This window comes from Anomaloglossus baeobatrachus, chromosome 4 (genome assembly GCF_048569485.1).
Source record: "Anomaloglossus baeobatrachus isolate aAnoBae1 chromosome 4, aAnoBae1.hap1, whole genome shotgun sequence".
NCBI lineage: Eukaryota > Metazoa > Chordata > Amphibia > Anura > Aromobatidae > Anomaloglossus > Anomaloglossus baeobatrachus.
The window spans coordinates 500,896,426-500,915,230 of NC_134356.1; the positions used below are offsets into that span (position 1 = coordinate 500,896,426).

Consider the following 18,805-nt stretch of genomic DNA (forward strand, 5'->3'; position numbering starts at 1 on the left):
AAATAAGACTAGTCCAACAATCCCATGTTTTTTTTAATTTCTGATCCAGGTGATTGACAGGTCTCTCTATAGGAAAGATCTGTCAATCACTTCTAGTAGTGATGGGAGAAACCAGCTTGGGTGCCGGACTAGTCTTATATTCCGGTACAGTAGATGGCTGGATCTTCTAACTATAAAGTGTCTAAATATCTGGAGCAATTTAGACAAAAGTATACCTTTAGGCCCTGTGCGCACTGGAAAACGGAATTTTCTTAAGAAAATTCCGCAGGGTCTGAAAGATTACCGCACCCGCGGTAACAAAACTGCGGCAAACCGCACCCGAAAACCGCATGTGGTTTGCTGCGGATTTACCGCGTGCGGGTTCGTACATGTGTTTTATTGCAATAAAGCACATTGAAAAAAAAAATAATTTCCTTCTGAGATAGATAGATAGATAAATAGACAAATAGATAGAAGAATAGATAGAGGGATAGATAGAGGGATAGGTAGATAGGGGACAGATCACTGCATTTCTCCCGAGCGGTAGTGAGTTCACATTACCGGCCGTGGGAAATGCCCTGTGGTTACCTCTGCTGTCTCGCTGCGAGGCTGCATTCAGCGCTGTGTCTGTGTCAGTCGCGGCTGGATGCAAGCATCGCAGGACGTGGATTACGCCGGAGCTGTGTGTTTGGGAGGGGTTAATAAAAGGGTGAACGATGAGGCTTATTTGTGTTTTATTTAAAATAAAGGATTTTTCGGTGTGTGTGTTTTTTCACTTTACTTACGGGTTGATCATGTCAGCTGTCACATAGACGCTGCCATGATCAAGCCTGGACTTAGTGGCGGCGATCCGCTGCCATTAACTCCTTATTACCCTGTCTGCCACCGCATCATGGCAACAGGAAGAGCCGAGGACACTCCGGTACTGCCGCATAATGGATGCAACAGTCCCGGGGTAGCTGCGGGCTGATATTCTCGGCTGCGGGAGGGGGGGTCATTAACCCTGCACCTCACCCTTCCCAGCCTGAGAATACCGGGCCGCCACTGGGTGCTTACCTCGGCTGGTGAAAATACAGCGGAGCCCACGTGTTTTTTTTTCTATATGTCCGTTTGCTTTCTATGTGTATTCTATATGTCTGTGTGTGAGTGTGATCTGTGTGTGTTCTATGTCTGTGTCTGTGATCTCGTGTGTTTACTCTCTGCTCCGCTTCCTCTTCCTGTCATAATGACATCACTTCCCTGCAAACCGCAGGGCAGTGCTGAACATTACCGCAGGTAAACCGCGAAATACCGGAGGGAATAACGCAGGAAAACGCAATGAACCGCACATAATTTGCTGCCTGCGTTATTCCCTGCGGGATTTCCTGATTACATTGCAGTCAATGGAGTGAAATGCCGCAGCGACGTGCGGAAAAGAAGTGACATGCAATTGTTTTTGCTGCGGGAATCCCGCAGCAAAACATGCAGCTGTCAAAATCCGCATAGTGCGCACAGAATTTTTTTTCCCATAGGTTTTGCTGGTGAATCACTGCAGAGATGTTATGAACATTTTCTGCAGCGAAACATGCAGCAAAACCGCAGGAAATCCGCGGCAAAAACCGGCAAGTGCGCACAGGGCCTTACTGTGATTGTGCAGCAAGCGTCATTCTGCCCGTATTTGGTCAGCATAAATCAGCAGACAGGTTCCCTTTAAAGCTTTTTTGGGGACTTTAATATTGATGACCTGTATTAAGTTCAATAATATCAGATAACTGAGGTCTGAATTTTTGGCACCTAAAAAGTCAGCTGATTGAAGAGGCTGTGTCATTTTATAGTGTCTGTGCCTGGTATGTGAATGGGCCTAAGAAGAGAACTGTGGTACCAAGCACAATCACTACAAAAGGTATTCAGTTGTACCTGGTAAAGAAGAAAGAGGGTGCTAAAGCATCACAGCCTCTTCGTCTGCTCATTAGTGGGGGTGCTGACAGATACTCCCCCGCCAATCTATATTAAAGTCCTGAAGTTTCACAAATAGAAAGCCAGGCCTGTCATTTGGTGATGCCATTCTTTACTTAAAGCCTCTTATTGAAGATGACCATAACATGATGAATCCATCTTATATATACACAGGATGGAGACCTGCATTCAAATACTACAACATGTGGGTGTCCCTGTTCGGAGCCATGCTGTGCTGTGGTGTCATGTTTGTCATCAACTGGTGGGCCGCTCTCATCACTTATGGGATAGAACTTTTCCTGTACATCTATGTGACATACAAGAAGCCAGGTAGGAATTGTACAACAAATTAGATGAACTAATTCAAGTAAAATTAATATACAGTATGGTACTTGATAGTTAGTGAACCCTTCAACAATTTCCATATTTCTGCATAAATGTGACCTCCAGCCACAAAAGAAGATAAAAAGAACCAAATCAAACAAATGATGCAAAATGTATTCCATTTTGTTATTAACTGATGAACATGGTCCAATATCAAAGGTTTGTAAATGGCAAAAATTGGTGACAATTTACTCTCAGTATCCGGTGTGACACTCTTGTGCAGCAAATTGCGTCTTAATGTTTCTAATAATATATAAAAAGAGAAGAAAGCTATACAACAATTAAGTCGAACCTCCTAAAAATATATTTGTATAAATGTAAATCGTATAGATATACATTATGTATATGTATGTATGTATATATATATATATATATATACATATACACACACATTTTTATATATATATATATATATATATATATATTTTTTTTTATATATATATATAAAATATATATATATATATACAGTATATAAATAAAAGCAGACAAACTGTGTGCGGTAGCCCGTTGAATACAAAACCATAGTTTTCATTATATTTGCAAGACTTTTTGCATAGCCTGTCTTGACATCAGACTAAAAATACTTCGAACATTAAAAAGTGGAGTCTCACAAGACTTGACCCCTTGAATTTAGGCTATATAGAAATAAAGGACAAAATGGGTGTCTGTGTGCTGAATGCAAAATCACAGTGATGTAAACCTGGATGTCCTCTCTGGTACTTGTAGTGCCACAAATCCTATTAGGGTGTTCGAGGGACAGGTTTTACGGATGGCTGGAGAAATGGGCTATCTACATACCTCTGCCCATGTGTGGTCTCATGTGTCAAAATGGAGACTGATTGTCGCATAGTCAGTGTGAGTAGGCTGTATTGTCTCCAGGAAGGAATCCTCTAAAAAAAAGAGAATTTGATTTTTCTAACCAGGACTGTGTATAGAGGTTGGACACCTCTGGAAGGAATCCCCTGAAGGAAAGAAGGAGTTCACTTCTTCTGACCAGGGAACTGCAAGGAACCTCTGAGTGGAATGTGTATACTGATTGGGGTCAATGTGTGGAGGCTGAGATAGCTCCACTGGGATACTTCTGGGTAGAGATAGTATCCGACTCTGTGCGGGCATACTGCAGGTTAACTGGACTGACAACTGTGTAATGTTTTGTGAAGCTGAAGAAAAGCTTATGTTATGTTGCTGGCGAGTGGTTTATGTGCGTTTTAATAAACCGGTTGGACTTTAAGATGGAAGTGTTCCTGTGTACTACTTCAAACAGCAAGCTGAGTGAGTAAAGGCTGCTTTACATGCTACGATTTATCTGACGATATGTCGTCTGGGTCACGGTTTTCGTGACGCACTTCCGTCATCATTAGCGACGTCGTTGCGTGTGACACCTACGTACGACTCCAAACGATTGCAAATAGGGTGAAAATCGTTGATCGTTGACACGTCGTTCAGTTTCAAAATATTGTTCGTCGTTTGGAACGCAGCAGACATATTGCTACGTTTGACACCCTGCTAACGACGAACAACATCCACACGACCGCCTTGGTCAAACAATATATCGCTGAACGATGTGGCGTCGTTTGTGAGATGTGTACATGTGACCGCTACAAAGCGACCTATGAGCGATCTCGGCAAATCATAACAACGATCTGGTCGTGCCACATCGCTAACGAGATCGCTAGCGATATCGTTGTGTGTAATGCAGCCTTAACTCCATTACAGTATGATGTGTCCAAAGCCGGAAAGTCGTACCTTAGTTATCCTAACTTCGAGTGAGACGTCTGGCTTGATTTGTTAAAAAATTTATTTGTTTGTTCTTCTTGTCATCCGTGGTATTGGTAACATCCTTGTCCAGCACCACATTTCAAAGGCATTGATACTTCTTTTGTCTTGTTTCTTCACTGTGCAGTTTTGCATCCATGTTACTAGAGGAAAGACCAGATTATGAACAAGCTGTGTCATTATTGTCACTCAAATGTTCCTCAATTTGAAGACCTTGTTCAGTGACTTCATTATTCATTTGCCCATAGCTAATCTCCTATTGACTTTGGATCTCGCCGCTGCATCTTGAGTGATCATTGATCCAAGTAACTTGAAGTCCTTTACAACTTCCAGTTTGTAACTGTCCATCTCAAATATGTCCCGGTCATACCTGGCAATAGGCAATATCTTTGTCTTCTTTGTAGTAGTGGGAGCCCCATGTTCAAGCTTTTCAACTTTACACTCCGTAATAAGTCCTACATTCAATCTATTCTTGTTGCTATCAATATTGTACCGTCTATGTATTTAAGATTGTTGATGATTCATCCAGAAATTATGATTCCTTATTTTTCTGCAAGTCTAGCCTTTCTGAAATAAGCTTCTGCATATAAATTTAAAAGGCATGATGAAAGATGTTCCCTTGTCTAACACCTTGCTCTACTTTGGACCATGCGGTGTCACCATATTCTGTTCGGACTGTTGCTTCTTTGTCTATGTAAAGTTCCTAATGATGCTGATCAGATGGTTTGGCACACCCATTTCCTTCATGGTATTTCATCAAAGTGTCCGGTAATCAACACAGATGAAGGCTTTGCTGTAGTCGATGAAGCAGAAATAGATCTCCTTGTTACCATTTTTTGGCCTTTTCAATTATCTAATGCCAATAATTACATCTCTTGTTCTTCTGCCTTTTCTGAATCCTGCTTGTTTCTCTGGCAGCTCTTTGTCAAGGTAAGGCTGAAACCGTCTTTGTAGAATCCTCAGTAGAATTTTGCTGGCGTGAGGTTTGAGTGTAATAGTCTGATAGTTTCTATAGTCGGTAGCATCTCCCTTCTTTAGAATAAGCATAAACACCGATCTTGTCCAGTCCTTTTACCACTGGTCCATATCTGTTGACACAGGCATGATATGACATCAACTGCTGCTTCAGTGGACTTTATTAGTAGAGATGAGCGGACGTGCAGATAACCGGGACCGGCAGGTCCCTGTTCTCTTTTTTTTTTTAAATCTAGATCTGATCCAGAATCTGGTCCTCATATACATCTATGGGGATCAGAATCCGGAGATTACAAATGGTGGTGGAAGGTATAGGGAAATGGGAGCAAGTGCACTGGACTTACCAAGGCTTCAGCATGGCTGTACGCTGCTCCCAGGCCTCGCATTCACTTCCTGGGCTCCTAATTACTGTTCATCGATAAGCCCTGCTTTCCCTGCCTACTGGCACCTGTGATTGGTTGCAGTCAGACGCGCCCCCACCCTGAGTGGCAGCGTGTTAGCTAACTGAACCAATCACAGGCGCCAGGAAGGCCGGTGGGCGGGGAAAGCAGTGTAATTGAGGGAGCCCGTACACTCTAGCATCTACTGTGAGCCTAGTATATACAAACTCCTTCCAGGTTAGTGGGTGTGACTCACCTGAGCCTAATGCGTGGCACATGAAGTGAATGTGCGACCTGGAACCAGTTTGCTGCCATAACAGAGGTTTGAAGAAAAAACAAAAAGCCAGCACCAAATGTGCACTACAGCACTAAACATTCCAAACTGTACTTATTTTAAAAATTTTGAGATTTTTGGCAAAAAATTGCAATTTCTTGAGCTGCTTCGCCACGTCACGGCAAATCTCATTTGAAGCAGTCCTACACTAAAATATTTTTATAAAATGTGCCATACGGCCTCACATATGAATAGTAGAACTGCTCTTAGCAGCACTCACCTGGTCTATTTCAATCCCGTACCCATGACTGAGTCATGGCTGTGGGCGGGACAGGTCCAAGCAAATGCTGCATGAAGTAAATAGCCTGTGGACAAAGCCTGATGACTTAATGTGAACAGTCACCAACCGCCAAAATCTAGACAGATGGAATACATCCCAAATTGGGGTGCAAAGCAAGGTGGAGGTCAACCACCGACCAATTCAATGAAGAAAAAACAAAAAGCCAGCACCAAATGTGCACTACAGCACTAAACATTCCAAACTGTACTTATTTTAAAAATTTTGAGATTTTTGGCAAAAAATTGCAATTTCTTGAGCTGCTTCGCCACGTCACGGCAAATCTCATTTGAAGCAGTCCTACACTAAAATATTTTTATAAAATGTGCCATACGGCCTCACATATGAATAGTAGAACTGCTCTTAGCAGCACTCACCTGGTCTATTTCAATCCCGTACCCATGACTGAGTCATGGCTGTGGGCGGGACAGGTCCAAGCAAATGCTGCATGAAGTAAATAGCCTGTGGACAAAGCCTGATGACTTAATGTGAACAGTCACCAACCGCCAAAATCTAGACAGATGGAATACATCCCAAATTGGGGTGCAAAGCAAGGTGGAGGTCAACCACCGACCAATTCAATGAAGAAAAAACAAAAAGCAAGCACCAAATGTGCACTACAGCACTAAACATTCCAAACTGTACTTATTTTAAAAATTTTGAGATTTTTGGCAAAAAATTGCAATTTCTTGAGCTGCTTCGCCACGTCACGGCAAATCTCATTTGAAGCAGTCCTACACTAAAATATTTTTATAAAATGTGCCATACGGCCTCACATATGAATAGTAGAACTGCTCTTAGCAGCACTCACCTGGTCTATTTCAATCCCGTACCCATGACTGAGTCATGGCAGTGGGCGGGACAGGTCCAAGCAAATGCTGCATGAAGTAAATAGCCTGTGGACAAAGCCTGATGACTTAATGTGAACAGTCACCAACCGCCAAAATCTAGACAGATGGAATACATCCCAAATTGGGGTGCAAAGCAAGGTGGAGGTCAACCACCGACCAATTCAATGAAGAAAAAACAAAAAGCCAGCACCAAATGTGCACTACAGCACTAAACATTCCAAACTGTACTTATTTTAAAAATTTTGAGATTTTTGGCAAAAAATTGCAATTTCTTGAGCTGCTTCGCCACGTCACGGCAAATCTCATTTGAAGCAGTCCTACACTAAAATATTTTTATAAAATGTGCCATACGGCCTCACATATGAATAGTAGAACTGCTCTTAGCAGCACTCACCTGGTCTATTTCAATCCCGTACCCATGACTGAGTCATGGCTGTGGGCGGGACAGGTCCAAGCAAATGCTGCATGAAGTAAATAGCCTGTGGACAAAGCCTGATGACTTAATGTGAACAGTCACCAACCGCCAAAATCTAGACAGATGGAATACATCCCAAATTGGGGTGCAAAGCAAGGTGGAGGTCAACCACCGACCAATTCAATGAAGAAAAAACAAAAAGCCAGCACCAAATGTGCACTACAGCACTAAACATTCCAAACTGTACTTATTTTAAAAATTTTGAGATTTTTGGCAAAAAATTGCAATTTCTTGAGCTGCTTCGCCACGTCACGGCAAATCTCATTTGAAGCAGTCCTACACTAAAATATTTTTATAAAATGTGCCATACGGCCTCACATATGAATAGTAGAACTGCTCTTAGCAGCACTCACCTGGTCTATTTCAATCCCGTACCCATGACTAAGTCATGGCTGTGGGCGGGACAGGTCCAAGCAAATGCTGCATGAAGTAAATAGCCTGTGGACAAAGCCTGATGACTTAATGTGAACAGTCACCAACCGCCAAAATCTAGACAGATGGAATACATCCCAAATTGGGGTGCAAAGCAAGGTGGAGGTCAACCACCGACCAATTCAATGAAGAAAAAACAAAAAGCCAGCACCAAATGTGCACTACAGCACTAAACATTCCAAACTGTACTTATTTTAAAAATTTTGAGATTTTTGGCAAAAAATTGCAATTTCTTGAGCTGCTTCGCCACGTCACGGCAAATCTCATTTGAAGCAGTCCTACACTAAAATATTTTTATAAAATGTGCCATACGGCCTCACATATGAATAGTAGAACTGCTCTTAGCAGCACTCACCTGGTCTATTTCAATCCCGTACCCATGACTGAGTCATGGCTGTGGGCGGGACAGGTCCAAGCAAATGCTGCATGAAGTAAATAGCCTGTGGACAAAGCCTGATGACTTAATGTGAACAGTCACCAACCGCCAAAATCTAGACAGATGGAATACATCCCAAATTGGGGTGCAAAGCAAGGTGGAGGTCAACCACCGACCAATTCAATGAAGAAAAAACAAAAAGCCAGCACCAAATGTGCACTACAGCACTAAACATTCCAAACTGTACTTATTTTAAAAATTTTGAGATTTTTGGCAAAAAATTGCAATTTCTTGAGCTGCTTCGCCACGTCACGGCAAATCTCATTTGAAGCAGTCCTACACTAAAATATTTTTATAAAATGTGCCATACGGCCTCACATATGAATAGTAGAACTGCTCTTAGCAGCACTCACCTGGTCTATTTCAATCCCGTACCCATGACTGAGTCATGGCTGTGGGCGGGACAGGTCCAAGCAAATGCTGCATGAAGTAAATAGCCTGTGGACAAAGCCTGATGACTTAATGTGAACAGTCACCAACCGCCAAAATCTAGACAGATGGAATACATCCCAAATTGGGGTGCAAAGCAAGGTGGAGGTCAACCACCGACCAATTCAATGAAGAAAAAACAAAAAGCCAGCACCAAATGTGCACTACAGCACTAAACATTCCAAACTGTACTTATTTTAAAAATTTTGAGATTTTTGGCAAAAAATTGCAATTTCTTGAGCTGCTTCGCCACGTCACGGCAAATCTCATTTGAAGCAGTCCTACACTAAAATATTTTTATAAAATGTGCCATACGGCCTCACATATGAATAGTAGAACTGCTCTTAGCAGCACTCACCTGGTCTATTTCAATCCCGTACCCATGACTGAGTCATGGCTGTGGGCGGGACAGGTCCAAGCAAATGCTGCATGAAGTAAATAGCCTGTGGACAAAGCCTGATGACTTAATGTGAACAGTCACCAACCGCCAAAATCTAGACAGATGGAATACATCCCAAATTGGGGTGCAAAGCAAGGTGGAGGTCAACCACCGACCAATTCAATGAAGAAAAAACAAAAAGCCAGCACCAAATGTGCACTACAGCACTAAACATTCCAAACTGTACTTATTTTAAAAATTTTGAGATTTTTGGCAAAAAATTGCAATTTCTTGAGCTGCTTCGCCACGTCACGGCAAATCTCATTTGAAGCAGTCCTACACTAAAATATTTTTATAAAATGTGCCATACGGCCTCACATATGAATAGTAGAACTGCTCTTAGCAGCACTCACCTGGTCTATTTCAATACCGTACCCATGACTGAGTCATGGCTGTGGGCGGGACAGGTCCAAGCAAATGCTGCATGAAGTAAATAGCCTGTGGACAAAGCCTGATGACTTAATGTGAACAGTCACCAACCGCCAAAATCTAGACAGATGGAATACATCCCAAATTGGGGTGCAAAGCAAGGTGGAGGTCAACCACCGACCAATTCAATGAAGAAAAAACAAAAAGCAAGCACCAAATGTGCACTACAGCACTAAACATTCCAAACTGTACTTATTTTAAAAATTTTGAGATTTTTGGCAAAAAATTGCAATTTCTTGAGCTGCTTCGCCACGTCACGGCAAATCTCATTTGAAGCAGTCCTACACTAAAATATTTTTATAAAATGTGCCATACGGCCTCACATATGAATAGTAGAACTGCTCTTAGCAGCACTCACCTGGTCTATTTCAATCCCGTACCCATGACTGAGTCATGGCTGTGGGCGGGACAGGTCCAAGCAAATGCTGCATGAAGTAAATAGCCTGTGGACAAAGCCTGATGACTTAATGTGAACAGTCACCAACCGCCAAAATCTAGACAGATGGAATACATCCCAAATTGGGGTGCAAAGCAAGGTGGAGGTCAACCACCGACCAATTCAATGAAGAAAAAACAAAAAGCCAGCACCAAATGTGCACTACAGCACTAAACATTCCAAACTGTACTTATTTTAAAAATTTTGAGATTTTTGGCAAAAAATTGCAATTTCTTGAGCTGCTTCGCCACGTCACGGCAAATCTCATTTGAAGCAGTCCTACACTAAAATATTTTTATAAAATGTGCCATACGGCCTCACATATGAATAGTAGAACTGCTCTTAGCAGCACTCACCTGGTCTATTTCAATCCCGTACCCATGACTGAGTCATGGCTGTGGGCGGGACAGGTCCAAGCAAATGCTGCATGAAGTAAATAGCCTGTGGACAAAGCCTGATGACTTAATGTGAACAGTCACCAACCGCCAAAATCTAGACAGATGGAATACATCCCAAATTGGGGTGCAAAGCAAGGTGGAGGTCAACCACCGACCAATTCAATGAAGAAAAAACAAAAAGCCAGCACCAAATGTGCACTACAGCACTAAACATTCCAAACTGTACTTATTTTAAAAATTTTGAGATTTTTGGCAAAAAATTGCAATTTCTTGAGCTGCTTCGCCACGTCACGGCAAATCTCATTTGAAGCAGTCCTACACTAAAATATTTTTATAAAATGTGCCATACGGCCTCACATATGAATAGTAGAACTGCTCTTAGCAGCACTCACCTGGTCTATTTCAATCCCGTACCCATGACTGAGTCATGGCTGTGGGCGGGACAGGTCCAAGCAAATGCTGCATGAAGTAAATAGCCTGTGGACAAAGCCTGATGACTTAATGTGAACAGTCACCAACCGCCAAAATCTAGACAGATGGAATACATCCCAAATTGGGGTGCAAAGCAAGGTGGAGGTCAACCACCGACCAATTCAATGAAGAAAAAACAAAAAGCCAGCACCAAATGTGCACTACAGCACTAAACATTCCAAACTGTACTTATTTTAAAAATTTTGAGATTTTTGGCAAAAAATTGCAATTTCTTGAGCTGCTTCGCCACGTCACGGCAAATCTCATTTGAAGCAGTCCTACACTAAAATATTTTTATAAAATGTGCCATACGGCCTCACATATGAATAGTAGAACTGCTCTTAGCAGCACTCACCTGGTCTATTTCAATCCCGTACCCATGACTGAGTCATGGCTGTGGGCGGGACAGGTCCAAGCAAATGCTGCATGAAGTAAATAGCCTGTGGACAAAGCCTGATGACTTAATGTGAACAGTCACCAACCGCCAAAATCTAGACAGATGGAATACATCCCAAATTGGGGTGCAAAGCAAGGTGGAGGTCAACCACCGACCAATTCAATGAAGAAAATCAAAAAGCCAGCACCAAATGTGCACTACAGCACTAAACATTCCAAACTGTACTTATTTTAAAAATTTTGAGATTTTTGGCAAAAAATTGCAATTTCTTGAGCTGCTTCGCCACGTCACGGCAAATCTCATTTGAAGCAGTCCTACACTAAAATATTTTTATAAAATGTGCCATACGGCCTCACATATGAATAGTAGAACTGCTCTTAGCAGCACTCACCTGGTCTATTTCAATCCCGTACCCATGACTGAGTCATGGCTGTGGGCGGGACAGGTCCAAGCAAATGCTGCATGAAGTAAATAGCCTGTGGACAAAGCCTGATGACTTAATGTGAACAGTCACCAACCGCCAAAATCTAGACAGATGGAATACATCCCAAATTGGGGTGCAAAGCAAGGTGGAGGTCAACCACCGACCAATTCAATGAAGAAAAAACAAAAAGCCAGCACCAAATGTGCACTACAGCACTAAACATTCCAAACTGTACTTATTTTAAAAATTTTGAGATTTTTGGCAAAAAATTGCAATTTCTTGAGCTGCTTCGCCACGTCACGGCAAATCTCATTTGAAGCAGTCCTACACTAAAATATTTTTATAAAATGTGCCATACGGCCTCACATATGAATAGTAGAACTGCTCTTAGCAGCACTCACCTGGTCTATTTCAATCCCGTACCCATGACTGAGTCATGGCTGTGGGCGGGACAGGTCCAAGCAAATGCTGCATGAAGTAAATAGCCTGTGGACAAAGCCTGATGGCTTAATGTGAACAGTCACCAACCGCCAAAATCTAGACAGATGGAATACATCCCAAATTGGGGTGCAAAGCAAGGTGGAGGTCAACCACCGACCAATTCAATGAAGAAAAAACAAAAAGCCAGCACCAAATGTGCACTACAGCACTAAACATTCCAAACTGTACTTATTTTAAAAATTTTGAGATTTTTGGCAAAAAATTGCAATTTCTTGAGCTGCTTCGCCACGTCACGGCAAATCTCATTTGAAGCAGTCCTACACTAAAATATTTTTATAAAATGTGCCATACGGCCTCACATATGAATAGTAGAACTGCTCTTAGCAGCACTCACCTGGTCTATTTCAATCCCGTACCCATGACTGAGTCATGGCTGTGGGCGGGACAGGTCCAAGCAAATGCTGCATGAAGTAAATAGCCTGTGGACAAAGCCTGATGACTTAATGTGAACAGTCACCAACCGCCAAAATCTAGACAGATGGAATACATCCCAAATTGGGGTGCAAAGCAAGGTGGAGGTCAACCACCGACCAATTCAATGAAGAAAAAACAAAAAGCCAGCACCAAATGTGCACTACAGCACTAAACATTCCAAACTGTACTTATTTTAAAAATTTTGAGATTTTTGGCAAAAAATTGCAATTTCTTGAGCTGCTTCGCCACGTCACGGCAAATCTCATTTGAAGCAGTCCTACACTAAAATATTTTTATAAAATGTGCCATACGGCCTCACATATGAATAGTAGAACTGCTCTTAGCAGCACTCACCTGGTCTATTTCAATCCCGTACCCATGACTGAGTCATGGCTGTGGGCGGGACAGGTCCAAGCAAATGCTGCATGAAGTAAATAGCCTGTGGACAAAGCCTGATGACTTAATGTGAACAGTCACCAACCGCCAAAATCTAGACAGATGGAATACATCCCAAATTGGGGTGCAAAGCAAGGTGGAGGTCAACCACCGACCAATTCAATGAAGAAAAAACAAAAAGCCAGCACCAAATGTGCACTACAGCACTAAACATTCCAAACTGTACTTATTTTAAAAATTTTGAGATTTTTGGCAAAAAATTGCAATTTCTTGAGCTGCTTTGCCACGTCACGGCAAATCTCATTTGAAGCAGTCCTACACTAAAATATTTTTATAAAATGTGCCATACGGCCTCACATATGAATAGTAGAACTGCTCTTAGCAGCACTCACCTGGTCTATTTCAATCCCGTACCCATGACTGAGTCATGGCTGTGGGCGGGACAGGTCCAAGCAAATGCTGCATGAAGTAAATAGCCTGTGGACAAAGCCTGATGACTTAATGTGAACAGTCACCAACCGCCAAAATCTAGACAGATGGAATACATCCCAAATTGGGGTGCAAAGCAAGGTGGAGGTCAACCACCGACCAATTCAATGAAGAAAAAACAAAAAGCCAGCACCAAATGTGCACTACAGCACTAAACATTCCAAACTGTACTTATTTTAAAAATTTTGAGATTTTTGGCAAAAAATTGCAATTTCTTGAGCTGCTTCGCCACGTCACGGCAAATCTCATTTGAAGCAGTCCTACACTAAAATATTTTTATAAAATGTGCCATACGGCCTCACATATGAATAGTAGAACTGCTCTTAGCAGCACTCACCTGGTCTATTTCAATCCCGTACCCATGACTGAGTCATGGCTGTGGGCGGGACAGGTCCAAGCAAATGCTGCATGAAGTAAATAGCCTGTGGACAAAGCCTGATGACTTAATGTGAACAGTCACCAACCGCCAAAATCTAGACAGATGGATTACATCCCAAATTGGGGTGCAAAGCAAGGTGGAGGTCAACCACCGACCAATTCAATGAAGAAAATTTGGGATGTATTCCATCTGTCTAGATTTTGGCGGTTGGTGACTGTTCACATTAAGTCATCAGGCTTTGTCCACAGGCTATTTACTTCATGCAGCATTTGCTTGGACCTGTCCCGCCCACAGCCATGACTCAGTCATGGGTACGGGATTGAAATAGACCAGGTGAGTGCTGCTAAGAGCAGTTCTACTATTCATATGTGAGGCCGTATGGCACATTTTATAAAAATATTTTAGTGTAGGACTGCTTCAAATGAGATTTGCCGTGACGTGGCGAAGCAGCTCAAGAAATTGCAATTTTTTGCCAAAAATCTCAAAATTTTTAAAATAAGTACAGTTTGGAATGTTTAGTGCTGTAGTGCACATTTGGTGCTGGCTTTTTGTTTTTTCTTCATTGAATTGGTCGGTGGTTGACCTCCACCTTGCTTTGCACCCCAATTTGGGATGTATTCCATCTGTCTAGATTTTGGCGGTTGGTGACTGTTCACATTAAGTCATCAGGCTTTGTCCACAGGCTATTTACTTCATGCAGCATTTGCTTGGACCTGTCCCGCCCACAGCCATGACTCAGTCATGGGTACGGGATTGAAATAGACCAGGTGAGTGCTGCTAAGAGCAGTTCTACTATTCATATGTGAGGCCGTATGGCACATTTTATAAAAATATTTTAGTGTAGGACTGCTTCAAATGAGATTTGCCGTGACGTGGCGAAGCAGCTCAAGAAATTGCAATTTTTTGCCAAAAATCTCAAAATTTTTAAAATAAGTACAGTTTGGAATGTTTAGTGCTGTAGTGCACATTTGGTGCTGGCTTTTTGTTTTTTCTTCATAACAGAGGTTTGGTGTGTATGAAGCGTTTGCTTCAGTCTTATTTTCCTGTTATATTTTTTTCAATTTCTTGAGTGCCGGATCAGGATCAAACACCTGGAATCCCAGCCCAATGCCCGACACCCGAGTACCTTTGAAACTGCGCAGATCTGAACTTTTAAAGTCCGGGTCCGCTTATCCTATTTATTAGCTCTATTGGAATATTATCACATGCAGCTGTTTTGTTTTTGACAGAAGCTTTATCGCAGCAACCACTTTGTCTTTCAAGATGTTAGGTTCACTATCATTTCCAGTCTCAGAGTCATTCTTGTTGTAGAGATGCTCTGTGTACTCTTTCTATCTCTTCTTGATCTGTTCTGACTCAGTCAGTTTGTTCCCATTGACTTTTTTCATCATTCCCACTCTTGGATGAAATGTTTGTTGTATCTCTTTGATCTTTTGGTATGCCTTCCTGTTATTGCCTTTCAGATGTTCATTTTTTTATCTTTGTATATAAATATATTGTATATAAATATACTGCCTTTGTATTTAAATATTGTATACAGTTAGGTCCAGAAATATTTGGACAGTGACACAAGTTTTGTTATTTTAACTGTTTACAAAAACATGTTCAGAAATACAATTATATATATAATATGGGCTGAAAGTGCACACTCCCAGCTGCAATTTGAGAGTTTTCACATCCAAATCGGAGAAAGGGTTTAGGAATCATAGCTCTGTAATGCATAGCCTCCTCTTTTTAAAGGTACCAAAAGTAATTGGACAAGGGACTCTAAGGGCTGCAATTAACTCTGAAGGCGTCACCCTCGTTAACCTGTAATCAATGAAGTAGTTAAAAGGTCTGGGGTTGATTACAGGTGTGTGGTTTTGCATTTGGAAGCTGTTGCTGTGACCAGACAACATGCGGTCTAAGGAACTCTCAATTGAGGTGAAGCAGAACATCCTGAGGCTGAAAAAAAAGAAAAATTCATCAGAGAGATAGCAGACATGCTTGGAGTAGCAAAATCAACAGTCGGGTACATTCTGAGAAAAAAGGAATTGACTGGTGAGCTTGGGAACTCAAAAAGGCCTGGGCGTCCACGGATGACAACAGTGGTGGATGATCGCCACATACTTTCTTTGGTGAAGAAGAACCCGTTCACAACATCAACTGAAGTCCAGAACACTCTCAGTGAAGTAGGTGTATCTGTCTCTAAGTCAACAGTAAAGAGAAGACTCCATGAAAGTAAATACAAAGGGTTCACATCTAGATGCAAACCATTCATCAATTCCAAAAATAGACAGGCCAGAGTTAAATTTGCTGAAAAACACCTCATGAAGCCAGCTCAGTTCTGGAAAAGTATTCTATGGACAGATGAGACAAAGATCAACCTGTACCAGAATGATGGGAAGAAAAAAGTTTGGAAAAGAAAGGGAACGGCACATGATCCAAGGCACACCACATCCTCTGTAAAACATGGTGGAGGCAACGTGATGGCATGGGCATGCATGGCTTTCAATGGCACTGGGTCACTTGTGTTTATTGATGACATAACAGCAGACAAGAGTAGCCGGATGAATTCTGAAGTGTACCGGGATATACTTTCAGCCCAGATTCAGCCAAATGCCGCAAAGTTGATCGGACGGCGCTTCATAGTACAGATGGACAATGACCCCAAGCATACAGCCAAAGCTACCCAGGAGTTCATGAGTGCAAAAAAGTGGAACATTCTGCAATGGCCAAGTCAATCACCAAATCTTAACCCAATTGAGCATGCATTTCACTTGCTCAAATCCAGACTTAAGACGGAAAGACCCACAAACAAGCAAGACCTGAAGGCTGCGGCTGTAAAGGCCTGGCAAAGCATTAAGAAGGAGGAAACCCAGCGTTTGGTGATGTCCATGGGTTCCAGACTTAAGGCAGTGATTGCCTCCAAAGGATTCGCAACAAAATATTGAAAATAAAAATATTTTGTTTGGGTTTGGTTTATTTGTCCAATTACTTTTGACCTCCTAAAATGTGGAGTGTTTGTAAAGAAATGTGTACAATTCCTACAATTTCTATCAGATATTTTTGTTCAAACCTTCAAATTAAACGTTACAATCTGCACTTGAATTCTGTTGTAGAGGTTTCATTTCAAATCCAATGTGGTGGCATGCAGAGCCCAACTCGCGAAAATTGTGTCACTGTCCAAATATTTCTGGACCTAACTGTATATGTAATAAAGTTACTCGTCTACTCAAATGGCTCTCTTTAGACTTTTACTGATGTTGTCTATACCCTGCTTATGTTACCCATTACCCATACCCGGTTATGTTACCCATGGCTGCAGGGTCTCTTCAGCCTCTTGTTTATTGTCTTTCTGGCTTCTTTATATGTGTCAATAATTCCTCAGGATTTCTTTCATCAGTGTCCAGTGATATAAATTGATTGGGCAGACCATTCCAAAAAATCTCAAGTATGTTGGTCAAATCGAAGATGAAACCGACTTGTTGTCTAGTCTATTTGTGCAGCATGATGCTAATCTTTGCTGCCAAAAGTTCATGATCAGTTCCACAGTCACCTCCTGACCTTGTTTTTGCTGTAATGATCAATGACTTATATCTTTAGCTAACATGTGTAGTAAATTTGATTCTTATAGGCCCTATTCGGTGATGTCCATGGTCGTTTATGATTTTGGAAGAATGTGTTCATGATGAACAGTTGATTGGTTTTACAAAGGCACTTAATCTTCCTCCAGCCTTGTTTCGTTCATCAAGTCCAAAGTTTCCAACAACGGTTCCATGTTTGCTTTAGCTCACTTTGGCATTCAAGCCTCTCATGATAATGAGTAAGTCTAGTTTTGGCGTCTCGTTGATTTCTTCTTCAACTTGATCATAGAATAGTTTAACGTCCTGCTCTTCAGCATCTATTGTTGGTGAATAGACTTGTGACATGTATTGGCACTCCTTGTAGCTGTATCGAGATGACTCTATCACTCATAGCTCTGTACTTCTGGACAGCACCCGCCAATCTTTGATTGAGAATAAAAGCAACACCATTTCTTCTATGGTTATCATTGCCAGAATAGTAGACCCAATGTTCGTTTGACTGGAAATGTCTGGATTGAGTCTATCTTAGTTTGCTAGTTCCGAGTAAGTTGAGTCCTGTTTGCCCATTTCAGCCTTGACGATGTCAAATTTGCCTAGTTTCATGATTCTTACATTCCAAGTTCCAAACTTTATGATATATTGCAGCTTTTGATCTTCTCTTTCGACCAATGAATATCAGTTCAAAGATTACTTTGCAGTTTTGATCCTGACGTCATGAGACTTGATCATACTCATGTTGACCATTGGCTCTTCCCCAGTAGCTTCTGACCTAGGGGTGCATCTTCCAGCACTATATTGAATTCCTTTAGTTGTACAAGTTTTCTTGGCGTAATCCAGAAGTAACTTGCCAGGCCTTTCTTCTGCGCAGTACTTATATGTTATAATGCAGTGTTTTTCTTTGTCTAAATGAACACTTTTCATATACACCAAAAAGCTTTAATTTTGTCAAATCCATCCACAAAACATTATTCCAATTGTGTTCATGCTTGTCCAGGTGATCTTTAAAAAACTACAAACGGACATTAAAGTTTTTTTTGAAGATCATTGGCTTTTTCATTGCAATACTACCAAGCACAACTTTGTGGTTTAGTGTCATCCTGATGGTGAACTCATGAAAATGAATATTAAATAATGTGTGAAAGGCCTTTAGTTGCTTAGAAGTGATGGTCGGACTCGCAGATAACTGGGACCGGCAGATTTAACTGGATTTAAAAATAAATCTGGTTCTGGCCAAGAATTGATCCTGGATATCTGGCTAAATGCCAGTCCCCATATACGCCTATGGGGACCAGAATCCAGGACATAAAAATGGTGGTAGAAGGGATAGGAGGATTGGAGCAAGTGCGCTATACTTACTGAGTCTCTGGTGCGGCTGTTAAGTGCTCCCACGGCTGCTCATTCTT

General features: G+C 41.6%; 1 protein-coding gene across 2 annotated transcripts in view; it reads left to right on the forward strand.

The window, feature by feature from the left end:
• Positions 1-18,805, forward strand: part of SLC12A1 (solute carrier family 12 member 1) — a 243,034-nt gene that overhangs the window by 128,094 nt on the left and 96,135 nt on the right. For both annotated transcript variants that reach the window (XM_075345801.1, XM_075345802.1), the window contains one exon: positions 2,089-2,244. In XM_075345801.1, coding sequence (XP_075201916.1) covers positions 2,089-2,244 — 156 coding nt within the window. The remainder of the gene's footprint in view (positions 1-2,088; positions 2,245-18,805) is intronic.